The sequence below is a fragment of the Euprymna scolopes genome, chromosome 25 (assembly GCF_053919585.1).
Source record: "Euprymna scolopes isolate OS-2025 chromosome 25, ASM5391958v1, whole genome shotgun sequence".
In the NCBI taxonomy this organism is placed as follows: Eukaryota; Metazoa; Mollusca; class Cephalopoda; order Sepiida; family Sepiolidae; genus Euprymna; species Euprymna scolopes.
In genome coordinates, this window is record NC_136506.1 from 75041975 (window position 1) to 75058029 (window position 16055).

At 35.1% G+C, this 16055-nt stretch overlaps 1 protein-coding gene across 3 annotated transcripts in view; it reads right to left on the reverse strand.

Moving 5' to 3' along the window:
* The window catches only part of LOC145247439 (uncharacterized), a 195664-nt gene that overhangs the window by 81060 nt on the left and 98549 nt on the right, over positions 1-16055 (reverse strand). For all 3 annotated transcript variants that reach the window (XM_080109206.1, XM_080109205.1, XM_080109204.1), the window contains exons 18-19: positions 15622-15792; positions 1976-2163 (exon numbers count right to left, since the gene is read on the reverse strand). In XM_080109206.1, the coding sequence (XP_079965332.1) occupies positions 1976-2163; positions 15622-15792 (359 nt within the window). The remainder of the gene's footprint in view (positions 1-1975; positions 2164-15621; positions 15793-16055) is intronic.

Below are 16055 nucleotides of genomic sequence, written 5' to 3' on the forward strand. Positions count from 1 at the left end.
ATATATATTTATTTAACTTGCTTCCTGATCATGTTACATACTATGCTCTTTTTTTTTCTTTTGATATTTATATGCTTGTGGTAGCATCTCTAAACAATTTATTTAGTCCACATGTCTGGATATAAACAAAGAATACAACAAAGTGAAAAATGAAACTCGTACAGAATTCGAACCTGTGTTTCAGAAGTAGGGTCACCTAATGCAAGCATCATCTTAGACTGATTAACTAACAAATCAGCACACCTAGAAAAAAATCTAAATTTGCTTAAATAACTCATCTCCCAAGCTCCTTTGCCCTCTATCCCCCACAATTTTTTTTTTAACCTAAGATAGCAACTTTACTCACTGATGATGTAATATATGATTCTAGGTCATCAGTTCTTAGATGGATCATGGAAGCATGTGGTTAAGAACAACACAATGTAATTTAATTCCTTCCAGAAAATACTTTCACTAGGTCCAAATTATTTTCATACATACACACCATCTTAAAAAAGGGGACATAACTCTGTATTCCACAATGCAGAGTTACTTTCTTTGATTTAAATCAAAAAGACAAAATGGAAATAAATATACTACCAAGCAACGCCAACTATGTACATCTCGTACTATATATTAGTCATTATTATTTTAATCATAAAGAGTGTTATATATATATATATATATATATATATATATATATATATATATACACTAGTGGAGGTGCCCGGCGTTACCCGGTTGTTTGTAGGTGCATGTTTGAAAAAAAAAAAAAGTAGTGGTAGGCAGGCAGGCTCAAAGTCTTGAGGCGAAGGCGGAAAAGAAAATGAAAGAAAACGTTAGAGTTTACCACTTTACCATAAGACAGGAAGTGAAAAGCATTCTAAATTAGCGATGAAAAAGTTAACATGCAGAAGTGAAAGTTAAGTGAATGAGTTCATGCAAGGTGCTCATGCTGTTAGCCAGTTAAGCTTTCAGCTTTCCGCCAGCCGTATTTTTTTCCCCCCATAATGTTGGGGAAAACCAGCTCCCCACAAAAAGAGTGTGTTTAAATGAATAGCAATTGTCGGATATGAGGGACTGCCCCCACAGTGATCAAAGCTAATTGCTTCTGGACATCCCTGGTAGGAGAGCCGAGAAGCTGCCTTCGGTTTTGATTAGTTTTGCTTTTATAATAGAAACATAAACACGCGAGAGGGCGGAATAGCATGAATTTTGTAAAAGTCGTTAAAATAAAAGATAGACGACTTCCATTCGCAAATTGTAGATATCACAATCTAGGGAGAATATAAAATGTTCTAAAAAATAGTACCCCCCCCCCCCGGAGAACCCAGGTGAAAAAAAGCCTTTGTTGGGCATACAAAAATGCACACGGCCGTTTTGGCTTTTATATATATAGATAAGTGACCTTATCTGTCTGTCTGTGTGTAGAATGGTTCTTACCAAATTATTGTCAATTTTCGGTCTACAGACTTGAAAACTTGATATATAAGGGATTTGGACCTCTGGAATAAATTCAATTTGGTTTTTAGCCAGTAAAAATAGCTGCCAAAGGATCAAAACTGAAAATAATTGGACCTTATTAGTTGTAAGTCGACTAAACATGTTACTTCTATGCATGTGCAAATATACATTTATACCTTTAATAATGTTATTTTTTAAGTTTCTTAGCTCAGATGGTAATGAATAATGCTGGAGAGCTGTACATTTTGGTTTCGATTCTAGTTGATGACACTGAAGGCTCTAAATTTATAGTTTTTTTTTTAGCAAATTCCTTAGATTAAAAAAAAAAAAAAGCACATTTTATCATGCATTAGTTAAAAAAAAAAAAGAAAAAGAAGAAAAAAAGAATTTTTTTTTTTTTTTTTTTTAAAGTAAGTCAATTTTCAGCAACTTCAATTCCGTAATCCTTAATTTTTCTCCGACTGACTCGTATCTGAAAACTGTGCTGAAAATAGATAATCGAGCTAATAATGCTAGTAATATATGCACTGACCTGGACTTTCAGCTTTCACAATTTTCACACTCCTTTTTGTGAGATGTTCCCTTAGCATGGTTTGTTTCAAAGGGGATATGGTCACAACTTTGGGAGAAATGACCTCACTTGATTGTTTCTGTTCTTCGGCAATCAATGTGTTTGCAAGGCTTGAGAGTTCATTTTCACTAAAAACAGAAGGAGTATAACTGAAAAAAAAAAAAAAAAAAAGAGGGGAGGCATTTAATAATTTTGAAACTAATGTAAGTGCATGCACAGTATCATATATACATATTTCCTTTTTTTTTTTTTTATTTCTTTTACTCACATTCACTCCTAACATGCCACATCACCACTTGGACATAAGGGGCTACTATTTGGGATGCCTAGGAAAGATTAACAAGATGTTGATTTACATTACATTTAAACTTCTGTATATCAGTACAACCAGGGAAACAGATAGCAAGAAGGTCTAGCTGTTCAAGGGAAGCAACTATTAGAGTAGAAAGCTTTCTGGCATTTGGGGACCTCAACAGTGAAGGGGTGCGATTTTGTCGGCAAGCGGCTTTGTTGGAGATGTGTACGTCGAGTGGGCACAAGTGCAACGAGTTCAACAGAGCACATTCTATTCACAATTCAGGTCCCCTGCTTACATGGTACTTTTCTATAACTCGTCATTGTACTGAGAGGGGAGATAACTCTATTTTACTAAAATATTCGTTCATTTTTTTCATATGAGAATTTAGGATGCTAAAAGCAGCGCAACTTTGAGGAATTGTAAGGAAAGAAAGATACGACTATATGCTTTTTTTTTTTACGTTAAAAAACAAAGAAAGAAAACATTAATAACACAAAAAATGTAATCTTTAACCTCGAAAACAAAAATAAGAAAATGCAACGATAGTTGCAGAGGAATTGGAGTTTTTATTGAAGAAAAACGCGGCTAATTTTTTGAAAACATTAATAACAAAGAATGAAACAATTAAAAGTGCCACTTATGTTTCACAACTGAAAAAGTCGAGTCCCTATTTAGTATATTTTTTTCACTAGTAAAACTCAGCTAATTAAGTCCTAAGTCTAATAAATCAATTTAGTAAGTCTCTTTAGGATTTAAACGCCTTGGAGGCAATTTATTGTTGTTAGGATAGTACTACTTCCACTAGGAATACAGAGGAGAGAACAATAAAATTGTTGCCCTAGAAGAGACACCATGATTCCATTTCTGTTTGATGAAAACCGGTTTGCTTTTTTTGTTGCAGACTATCTAATTTGGCGATTTGTATACAAATCCCAAGAGCAACTGGAGCCTTCTATCATGTCTGAAAGTGACACAATGTTCAATGAGCAAAATCGGAGATGAACAGCTGTACAACTCATGTTCTCTACCAATCCAAATTATGACAACAAGATCATTGCCAGCACCCTTAAAATGCAAATCCGGATGTTTCAACACTTGAGAGCACAGCTCAACGCATCAGATGACCCTTTCTGACCAAGGTTATTGTCTTTAGTGTTGTTTCAAGTGAGAACCACATCATGCCATCTCACATCTTTAAGTCAGCTTGAAAGTAAACACCAAAGTTTACTTGGATATGCGGAATCCCCTGGTGTTATCAGGTGGCCGTTGGTAGACTACGGATGTAGCAGAAGGACTTGGGACCGGTCCACAAGTCCAAAGAGACCCAGACTTGGCTTCAGGAGTGATATGACTTTGTACTCTTCTCTCAATGGCCCTCCTTTCTTCCCCAACCTGAACTCACTGGACTACTTCGTGGTCATATATCAAGATCACCAACATGACCTCCCACAACACCAAAACCAGCCTGATCACCGCAATCCGCTGAGGATTCGTTGCGTTTCACTGGCACTTGTGGATAAGGCATGCTCGCAGTTCCGGACCCGTTCGAGGCGCCGATTGAGGCTGAAGGCAGCTACAGAAGAACTTTTTAACATTGCCCTAGAATTTGCCGAGGCATACACTGATATATCCTCGGAAGAAATCAACATCATTAAAAAATGTAGAAAATCAGTTCTAATAAATAACAAGATAAAAACTAAAATGAAAAATTTGTTTGATTTGGCGATGGGTGCCAGAGATTCTGCAGAGGCATCAGATCTTGTGGGATTATTCATTCTATATACCCTCACAAGCATATTCGATACTACGGATATCGCCCTATATAGAGATGACGGACTAGCTATAATAAAAAACTCCAACAAAGTCAAGGGAGAAAACTTTAAGAAAATCATACGCAAGGAAATGAAAAAATTAGGCCTAAAAGCAGACGTATCAGCTAACATGAAAATAACAAACTTCTTAGACGTCACGTTAAACTTAGATAAAAACACATATGAACCATACTTAAAAGATAACGCTACTCCAATTTACGTAAACCCTAAGTCCAATCACCCACCATCAATTATAAAACACATTCCTAACTCGATCGTAAGTAGACTCAGTAATAACTCAAGCGATGAAAATGCATTTAACAGGTCAACCAATATCTACGAAACAGCCCTAAAAAATAGTGGATACAAAAATATCGATATCAAATATAAGCAACAAAACACTAACAACTATAATAAAATTAAAAATAGAAGAAAAAGAACTATAATTTGGTATACGGGCCCATACAATCAAATGTTAAAAACAAAACTTGGCAAGAAATTCCTAGATCTTATTGAAAAACACTTTCCCGCAACCAACCCCTTACACAAAATCTTCAATAAAAATACCTTAAAGTTATCCTACAGTTGTTGCAAAAATTTAGAGATGATAATTAAAGCACATAATAACAAAATACTAAATAAAAACAATGTAAACAACAACGAAATAAAAAATAAAAAAAGTAGACACCATGACAAAAATAAAACCAACACTAGCAGCGTTTTCTCGTCATAAATGTTTATTATATCTACCAAGTTGATCTTAAAGATAGCATACTCAACCATTTTATATTTCTTTCAGACCCCCCCCCCCATTTCTGTTTTTTTTTTCATTTTATGTTGAATTTACTTATAACGGCACTAGCTGAATTTCAGGAGACCCCCCCCCCTCCTCGCTGTTCTCTTATATCGCAATTTCTTAAACGTTACTCGCAAAAATTCAGAAAGCGATCACGTTTTTGTTTTAACGGTTAATTAAAAAAAAAAAAAGTCTTTTGGGATGCTGATATTAAAGCTAAAAGTCTTCTCAAATCAATTTGCACTCTGGAGACGAATGCGTGTTCGAGATAAGTGTATTTTAATTTTTATGTTTAATTTCTAATATTAATAACTACATTCTATTTCAGTACTTAATTCATATTTTTATCTCCTGATTGTTTTATTTAATGATAGCGTTTTCTCGTCATAAATGTTTATTATATCTACCATGTTGATTGCATGAACAGATTAGGAAATTGTATTCATTGTTAATTCATGAGAGGTGAATCTATCACCATACGTTCCCTTTAAAAAACTCGCCAGTTGGACTTTTATTAAGTACAATACTTAATAGATTTTTTATTTTTTTTAAAGGAGAGTAGAGAACGTTTTGTGGAAGCGTTGTCGGCAGCTCCCGTTACTCTCGCTTCTCTTTATTTGTCAATCAGTCCTCATTTTTTTAATGAGTGATTTTTCTGACAAAGGGAGAAGAAAAAGCTGTATTCTAGGCTGGCAGTATTTTGCGTGAACAGTCGACAGAGATGGCAGAAATTTTCTGTTCTATGTCTATCCTTGTAGCCACGTCACTAGTAAGGGTGCTGGAGGTAAACGTTTTATCTGGGCTGATGTTATCCACCTGATAGTCAGGGACCCAAACCTTGGATTAACCACTAAGGAGGCTGTCCTATCAGCAGGCGCAAAGTACTGGGGCTGCTGTATTGCCATTTGGTGAATGGATTCTGGACCATGCAGTAGTCTCTGGTGGGGCCTCTCGATGCCATACTAGTGGGTAATTGTTACGGCTTTACCTTATCATGTGCTACAAAAAAAAAAAAAAATTCTTCGTTACTTTTCTCTCTTTGTTTCCCCTCTCTGTCCTGCTCTAAGCAAGTCTGACGACCTAGTCCACAAACTCTAAAATTCTATCATGACAAGTTCCAATAAAAAATATACGATTAAACCCGGATCTGAAACTTTCAACGTAGCATGTCTCCTTCTCCAACATCAGGGGTCTACATTCTAACCTTCCAGAGGTTGAAGCCCAATTACAGGAGACTAAACCAGACCTTTTATTTTTAAGCGAAACTGGAATTGGACAGACTATTTTCCTAAATGAGTTCGTAATTAAAGGATACTCTAACTTAACTTCCAAATCTGACCCCCAAGATCACCATGGGCATGGAATATGTACCTATATAAAAGATGGCTTTCCATGTGGTAGGGACATCTCCAGAGAAGATCCTAACTTACCCTATATGTGCTTCCGAGTAGCACTAGCTCACACTACGGCATTTATATTTACTCTGTATCGCCTCCATAACAGCGGAGTTACTATCTTTAAAAGCATATCTGAGAAAATTGACCAAGTTCTATCAGCATATCCTTCAGCTAACATTCACGTATGTGGAGACTTCAATATTCACAATGTGGAATGGTTGACCCACTCAAACAAGATCGATGATGAGGGGAGATTCTGTCATGATTTCTCCATTGCTTATGACCTCACTCAGATTGTTCACGAACCCATCCGTATGCCCGACAATGACAGCCAGTATGCAAGTCTCCTAGACCTTTTTCTCACAACTTGCCCTGAACTCTGTTTAGTTTCCGTTCTGTCTCCTCTTGGATCTTTCCACCACTCAGTTGTATCAATTAAGATAAAAATGAAATGTAATAAGTCCTCAGACGTACCTCTCCATCATACAGTATATCAATACACTATAGCTGTCTGGGATAGTTTCCGTACATTTATATCGGATCTTCCTCTGCGTTCCAGGTTTAAAAAGGATGTGTCATCTATAGTATCAGACCTGACAGAATGGTTAATTGTAGGTATAGACAATTTCATACCCTCGAAAAAGTTCCAGCAAAAACCTAACAGCCAGCCATGGTTCTCTCCAGAATGTGCTGCTGCTATTGCGCACAGAAATCACTTTTTCCACTGCTTCCAACGTAATAGATGTATGGAAACTAAAGCTGCTTTCAGGACTGCCAGCAACCATTGTAAGAAAGTAATAAAGAACGCAAGAGAGTTGTATGCTCAGTCCGTCAAGTCCAAAGTAGCTGAGCAGCGGCTTGGTTCCCACCAGTTTTGACAAATTGCAAACAGAATCCTGAACAGAAGCGTGTGCTCTATCCCAACTATCATCAATGGACCTGAGTTAATCTCGTCAGCATCAGACAAAGCCAAACTCTTTGCCAAGAACTTTGCAGCCAATTCTACCCGTTACGACCAAGGCCGCCAACCCCCAATATTTCCTCCTGTATCAGAAAACACACTATGTGATATACAAATATCTGTATGTGATGTTGCCAAGCTAATCAAAAACCTTGATCCTTGATTCCAGTAAAGCAACCGGCCCTGACGGTATTCCAATTATAGTACTCAAAAAACTTCAACCAGAACTAGCACCCATACTTACAAAACTGTTTAAACGTTGTCTTAAGGAAAATTGCTTCCCATCACCCTGGAAAATCTCATCAGTATGCCCTGTATTTAAGAATTCAGGTGATCGTTCACCCCCCTTTCAGTACAGGCCAATAAGTCTCCTGTGTGTCATGAGTAAGTTGCTGGAATCTGTGTTAAATACAGAAGTAATCAACCATCTCAACAAAAATAACCTTCCTAGTGACACACAATATGGTTTCCGTTCTGCTAGATCTACAGCAGATGTCCTTACAGTTATATCTCATAGGATTAGCGAATCTGTCGACAGAGGCAACCTTTCTAGGGCAATTGCTCTTGACATATCAAAGGCCTTTGATAGGGTATGGCATAAAGGTTTACTTCACAAGATCTCCAGCTATGGTATAGCTGGAAATGTCTTCTCAATTATTAAATCATTTCTCTCTCTGACAGGTTCATAAGAGTAGTAGTTGAGGGGCAAAAATCAGAAGCTCACAGTATAAATGCTGGAGTCCCTCAGGGGTCCATCCTGGGCCCAACTCTTTTCCTGATCTACATTAATGATCTTCCAAATCACATCCTTACATCATTCATAGACATTTTTGCTGATGACACTACCATCTATGGTAGCACATCTAAGACAGTAAATGACCAAGTTCTCTCCAATTCTCTCTCCTCTGATCTTGATCACGTTGTACAATGGGGAAAGGAGTGGCTGGTTACTTTTAATGCATCTAAAACCAAGCTTCTATCTTTACATCATCAACGTTCTGATCCCCATCTGGCATCAATTAAAATGAATGGCTCTCGTCTTGGGGAGGCCTCAAGTTTTAACAGGCTTCTGGGCTTGACCTTTACTCCTGATCTTAAATGGAATACGTACATCAAATCTGTTGCCAAGGCCGCTGGAAAAATGGTCGGATCCTTCTATCGATCCAGTAGATATCTCACTGCTGATGCAATTCTCTATCTATATAAGAGCCAGATACGTCCAAGGATGGAATACTGTTGCCACATATGGGCAGGAGCTGCTAGAAAAGACGTCCTGCCTTAATAGGGTTCAAAATAGACTTCGTGGCCTGGTGGGAGATGTCCTTTTCTCTTCGCTGCAACCTCTATCTCACAGAAGAGATGTTGTGAGTTTGTCTCTGCTTTATCGTTATTTTCATGGAAAGTGTTCAACTGAGCTTCAATCTATGGTCCCCCCTCGCCAAACTTTCACAAGAAACACTAGACTAGCTGAAAACATTACCAATAATTTTCCCCACTCTTTATCTGTACCTAAACCTAAACATAGATTCCATGATCAAAGCTTCTTTCTTAGAACTGCACGCCTGTGGAATTGTCTTCCGTTTTCCTGCTTTCTATAATATGGTTGTCTTCAAGTCCAACGTGAACAAGTTTCTGATGAACTGTTCCACTTAAGTAAACAAATTTACCGAACTTCCATTACTATCGATTACTATATTGTCCTTTTGACTACTCTACACTCTTTAACCCTTATCCTTGAGTGGCCTATCGGCCTTGATAAGTGGTGACGCCTATGTAAAAAAAAAAATAAATAAATAAATAAAAAAAAAAATAATAATAATAATAACAAACCAACCCCGGACAAGAACAACCATACCATAAATAAAAATACTAATAACGAACAAGATAAATGCAACTGTAGACACTGCACACTTTGCCCAGTTCAAAATAAATGTCTAACAAAAAGCGTAGTTTATCAGGCAACAATATTTGCGAAAGAAAACCTGAATAACAAGAAATATTACGTAGGCATGACTTCCTTAGATTTCAAAATCCGATACTATGACCACAAAAGTACATTCAACAATAAAAAAACACTGTATAAAAACAACACTAGCGAATAAATACTGGGAACTCAAAGAAAGCGGACATTCGCCGGTAGTCGAATGGAAAATGATAAGACAAGCTACCACGTGTAGGCATTTAGACGACCCATGTAAATTATGCCTTCATGAAAAATTTGCTATCCTGTACTTTAAAGAACCCCAAAATCTATTAAACTGTAGAAGAGAAATAGCAAATAACTGTGTTCACAGAATAAAACTTACTCTAGGATAGCGATACAAAATAGCTTTAAAACAAAAACAATAGAAAATAAACAAATAAATAAAATAAAATAAACATGAATATACATAAACGATCACACATATATGTATGTATATATATATGTGCATATATGTGTGTACACATATGTATATTTATATATATATATAAAAAAAAAAGGAAAAGGTCTGCCTTAAACCACTAACCTAGTTCTAAAACAGATCCTTTGTTCGATAAAATGCATACCCATTGGCTGATAGGAAGGGGCACGGTGGATACTAGAAAGCTGATTGGCTAACTAAAATCCTCAACAGAAGAGGACCATATAAAAACGAGAAACAACCACAGAATTCGCGCATAAGCCTGACGAATCCTAGAGTGGATGAAACGCCGAATATTCAGTGTAGCTTAATCGCCATATATATTTTATAAATTACTAACTAGCTCTACCTACGTATTGAGCACTTTTGAAGTAAATACTTTAAGTTTACGCATAAATCTATACTTTCGTATATTAATTTTACGTGAGTAAATTAAGTAGTTTATATATATATATATATATATATATATATATATATATATATATAAATTCAGTTGTTAATTTAAATTCTGAAATCAAAATATAGACATATATTCGAGTTAAGAATTTATTGTTTGACAAAAGGAATATATAGAAGGGGTTATATTAATTTCCTTAATACATGGATTTTCAATAATGTCTCATATAATCAGAGGAAATGAAATGCGGTTAGCAAAATGTTCAGCTGTGAAAAGGCACTTAAATCATCTCTCGGAATATTTTGCTACAAAGACCATTGAGTTTCAAGTTCCATTGCACCATAGACATGCATATATAATTCCATCACCCACGGGAATATATGCAATGGATTGGTATATCCATCCAATATCTGATATACTGTGCCAACTCCAAAAAAAATCTGGATTACATATACCAAAACGCATTCAACACACCAACGAATACGAACGCCCCGTATACCTTTTGGAATATCAATAAGGAGCAACCACGCATTTTGTTATATGGGATTACTACCTTCTCCCCTGGACCAATATTCTGCCTACTTGGAAATTACCCTGGAGGACATTATACTCCTTCCGATAATCGACTGCCCAGGTTGTATGAAATCCCTCTTCCAATAATTATTTTCATATAACAATCATTCACTACCAAAAAAACTATTTTCAATATTTGTGCTGAAAAGCAAAATAAGTGCCTTTTCACAGCTGCAGATTTTGCTAACCACATTTCATTTCCTCTGATGATATGAGCCATTATTGAAAATCCATGGATTAAGGAAATTTATATAACCCCTTCTATATATTCCTTTTGTCAAACAATAAATTCTTAACTCGAATATATGTGCCTATATTTTGATTTCAGAATTTAAATTTAACAACTAAATGTATATATTGCTCTATTCTTAAATATTGAGCTTTTCTTTTTTGGCTAGGATCACCCTGAAAGTTACCTCTAGTAATATCTATCAGGATTTTAATCTGTGTCTTATCTTGCTTATATATATATATATATATATATATATATATATATATATATAGTCTTTGAAGTTTTTAACCTTTAAAACTATACAAAAAAATATTTTTTATCATTTGTTAGAAAACCATCTAGTCAGTAAGTCATTTAATCACCTGCAATCACTGCATCAACTCGCTCTCGAATTTACTATAGTACCCATAATTTATTTTTCAAGGGATCATCAGTTGTTTACCATGAAACATTGTTTCGGGGATTTAAATCAATATATATATATATATATACATACTTGTTTCTAAGATTAGCGGAAGAGAACACCAGCAGAGTGCTTGATTATTAAAAAAAAAATTTTCAATACGTGTAAAATATCTATACTAACTGCAGATACCCGGCCTTGCCTGGTCGAAACATTGCCAGGCAGAGGGATTAGACATATACTATTTAAGATACACTGATTATCCTAACTTGTTTCGAAAAGTGATTACATGTTGGATTTAGGGAAGCATAAAACACACCCATTTTGGTTTATGAAAATCAAATGCGAAGTAACTTTCAGAGCTTAAAAGGGAAATAACTCTCGTAGCTGAAACAAAAACGCTTACTTCCTGTTTTAAACACAGCTATTAATAATTAAATAAACTTTAAATAATATTTCTAAACAGAACAATTAAAACAATTCTATTACAACAAACAATAAAATCGAGCTAATTATTAAAATAGATTTTTTTTTACTGTAATATGCAAACGAGGGTATTCATTAAATGTAGATTTCTTTTGAATGAATAGTGTATATATATATATATATATATATATATATATAAATCATGCTGGAATAAAAATGTATATAAGTCCATTTTTAGTATGAAAATTAATTTGTACATATTAAGGGTGCCCAGATGGTTCACAGAGTTTTATAATTATTAAAAGATACAAGAACCCAAGTTTGCCCAGTTGGGCAAACATGGGTTCTTGTACCGGAAAAATATTCAGTAAATAAAACGTTGTTTAGTAAATCGTTATTTTTCTGCATTTCCATACACCAAATATGGATATAAATATCACTAAAACATCCGCTGAGGCATAAGCTTCATTTCGGTACCTTACTTGCCTGGGTGGGTTGCCTGTAGGCTGAGATAAACAGTGTCACACACACACAGACATTAGGAAAATTTATAATATAAGATTATATATATATATATATATATATATTTGTTGGATACTGCTGAAGGGCTAAGATTAAGATCATTAGCAACGTTATTTTGTGGATGTCAAAGCAGGGATGTGGTTTAGTGGGAAATCACATCAACATAAAACTCACAATGCACCATTAATGACCTACCAGGTGTAATGGAGGATAGAATGAGATCGAGTGAGAGAGTAAGGGGGTTGGTTGGTTGGTTGTTTTTGTTTGACAGCATATCAACCCTTTTCGGGTTATTTAATGCCGAATCCAAAGATTTTGAAGAAAAAATTTTTAATAGAATATATTTGTTGTTTTCAAGTCGGTTTCTATTTAACCCATAGTTGGAACCATAACAGATACTACCACTCTGGGTCAGAGTGGACCTGGGAGCAATGGTAATTAAAGGGTGGCTCCACACTCCCCAAAGCCCACAAGCTGGGGCCTCACCACTGGATATAGTTTAAGGTCATATCCAGGACCCCCATTGAGGGACTTTTACCCTCTGCAGGGGGGCAGTCAGTGTATTCAAATGCCCCACCGACAGGGCTAGAGAGTCAGGGGGATCTGTGATACTAGATAATGATGGCAAAGACTATATAAAACATTTTTTTTTTTTTTTTTTTTTTTACAAATAAGTCAGTCACCACTTATCAAGGCTCAGAAGCCACTCGAGGATAAGGGTTAATGAGTGTACAGTAGTCAATAGGAAAATGTCGTAATAATCATTAATAGTGGATATTAGGTTAAATGGATTACTTGAGGGGACGGTTCATCAAGAATTTGTTTACGTTGAACCTGAAGACTACCATATTGTAGTCAGTTGGTAAGTAGGAAAACAGAATAGAGTTCCACAGGTGTGCAGTTCTAAGAAAGAAGCTTTGTCCGTGGAATCTACCTTTAGGTCAAAGCACAGATAAAGAATGGGGGAAATTATTGATAGTGGTTTCAGCTAGACGAGTGTTTTTTTGTGAAAGTCATGCAGGGGGGGCATAGATTGGAGCTCAGATAAGCAATTGCCATGAAAATAATGATAAAGCAGAGACAGGCTTGCAACGTCTCTTCTGTGGGAAAGAGGCCGCAGGGAAGAGAAAAGGGCATCCCTCACTAGGCTATGAAGTCTATTTTGAACTCTGTCAATGCAGGATAAGCGGTTTCTAGCAGTTCCTGCCTAAATGTGGCAACAGTACTCCATCCCTGGACGTACATGGCTCTTATACAGGTAGAGAATTGCATCAACAGTGAGATATCTACTGGGAACTGTACACACAATTATTCACAAGGAACTGAAGATGCGGAAGATTTGCACAAAGTTTGTACTAAGGATGTTCAGAGAAGATCAGAAAGAAAGACATTGTCATGAGTATCAAAGCAGTTCCTCACCCTCCCTGTAGTCCAGATCTTGCTCCCTGTGACTTTTAGTTATTCCCTAAGCTCAAGAAAAACTTTAGAGCCTATTGTTATAAGACAATTGAAAAAATGAAAGAGGCTGTGACGCTCACACCAGAGAACTTCCATGGGTCCTTTCAGAAGTTGTTGGAACAATACACGTGCACTGCAGCCGGAGGAGATTACTTCGAAGAGAACTAGAGTTTCATGTGTGTACTATTAATAAATGTGCCCATACGAAAAAAGTCTGTAAACTTATTGAAAGCACCTATATGGATAAATACAAAAAATTTTTGTTTTGTGTTTACAAGACACTTATGAAGAAAATGTCTATTATTTAAATCTTTGGTTTTAAGTAGTGTAACTTTGTGAAATTATTTAATTATAAAAACAAAAGTGATAATATATATATATATATATATATATATATATATATATATATATATATATATATATATATATATATACACACTAGCAGTTCCACTCAGCTTTGCTTGGGTCCTATAACTTTATGTGCACATGTATATATTAAAAAGTGTGAATATGTACAGTAATGCCTTTCTATATAATAGGCTTCCTTAACTACCATAGAGAAAAGTTGGTAGAGACTGCAGACATCAAATTTTTTTTAACTTTGACTGCAATTTTTCCCCTTAACAGTTATTGTTTTGGGCTCAAATTAAATTACAATGTTTGACCCATATCCATGTAACCTACATCTAAAATTTCATGTGTTTACACCCAAAATTGGCAGAAGAGTTTGGCAGAGTCTGCAAAGACAAACTCTGTAAACTTTGACCTCTTGCCATCCAAATTTTCGTCCAACAACTGATTAAAAAACTTGCTACATGTCTGAATACCTTTTATATAAAATTTCAAATATTTAGACTCAAAATTGGCTTAATAGTTTGCTAGAGACTGCAAAGGTAAAATCTTTTCAACTTTGACCCCTTGGCAGCCAAATTTTCAGAAAAAAAAAAATTGATTAAAAAGCTTGCCCTATGTCTGAATACACTTTATGTAAAATTTCAAATATTTAGACCAAACGTTAGCTGAGTAATTTGGTAGAGACAGCGGAGATCAATTTTTAAAACTTAGACCCCAATTATGATCCCTTAATATTTATTGTTTTATGCTAAAATCAAATTATAAAGTTAGATTAATGTCCAAGTAACCTATATCTAAAATTTCAAGTGTTTAGACCCAAAATTGGCAGAAGAGTTTGGTAGAGTTCTCAAAGGTCAAATCGTTGAACTTTAACCCCTTAACAGCAAAATTTCTGGCCGAAAAAGGATTACAAATAACACCCCTTATGTCAAATCTCGAGTCTCTAGACCGAAAATTGACAGAGTTATTTTGTAGGGAAATGTACACACACAGACAGACACAGACACATTTTCACTTCTATAGATATTATGTTTCTGTGGAAATATATTTTATTTCCTTATAATATATACCAATAAGAAGCTCAATGTAATTTACAGAGCAATATAGTGAATAAATCACAAAAGACTATATTCCAAAGTTCATGATGTTGACCATCTTATAATTTATTCCTTTGATTCAGTTGACATTTACAATTCAAAATGGCGTAATGGAAACATAAGATATTTACACCTCCTCTTCCAATTTTTAGATTTTAATCATGTCAAAATGCACTTTATTTCCTTTTGATAAATTGATTGTTCCTATTTCTTCTGATGAGCTAAGGGCAAAATAGATTCACTGATTGATATGATAATTAAGTGATTGATTTTGCACCATGAAACAGATACTGTCAAGAATTGTAAATGTCAACTGAATTAAAGGAATAAATTATAAGATGGTCAACATTATGAACTTTGGAATATAGTCTTTTGTCATTTATTCACTATATATATATATATATATATATATATATATATATATATATATATATATATAAATGCTGGAACATGGTCATGCAAGGCAAAACAAAGACTTACCCTGGTTTAATAGTGGGGATGTTTCCATAACTCCAAGAGTTTTTCTTATATAAATGCAAATCTTTCAGCTGAGTGGAGATGCTCTTCACAATTAACTTCTGTCCATTAATGATGCTCTGGTTCTTCTTAACAACTTTGTACACAGTATCCACACCAGAAGGTTGCAATTTGCTGAAACAAGAACATTGGAAGCGTATTTGAGTAAAAATGGACAACAATTTTTGGTTCTTGTCCCAAATTCTCCCCACATTAAAAAACAGAAATCTAGAAAAATCTGTATAATGTATGTACTTGTAATGAAATGAAAACATATTCCTAAAATCATGTACATTCATCAAGTAGTTTTATTTTAAATAAGAAAATCAAATTTTATGAGTAACAAATTAGCGGCTGTCTTGTCTACCATTTTTTAAAGTTTTTAACAGACATATGAA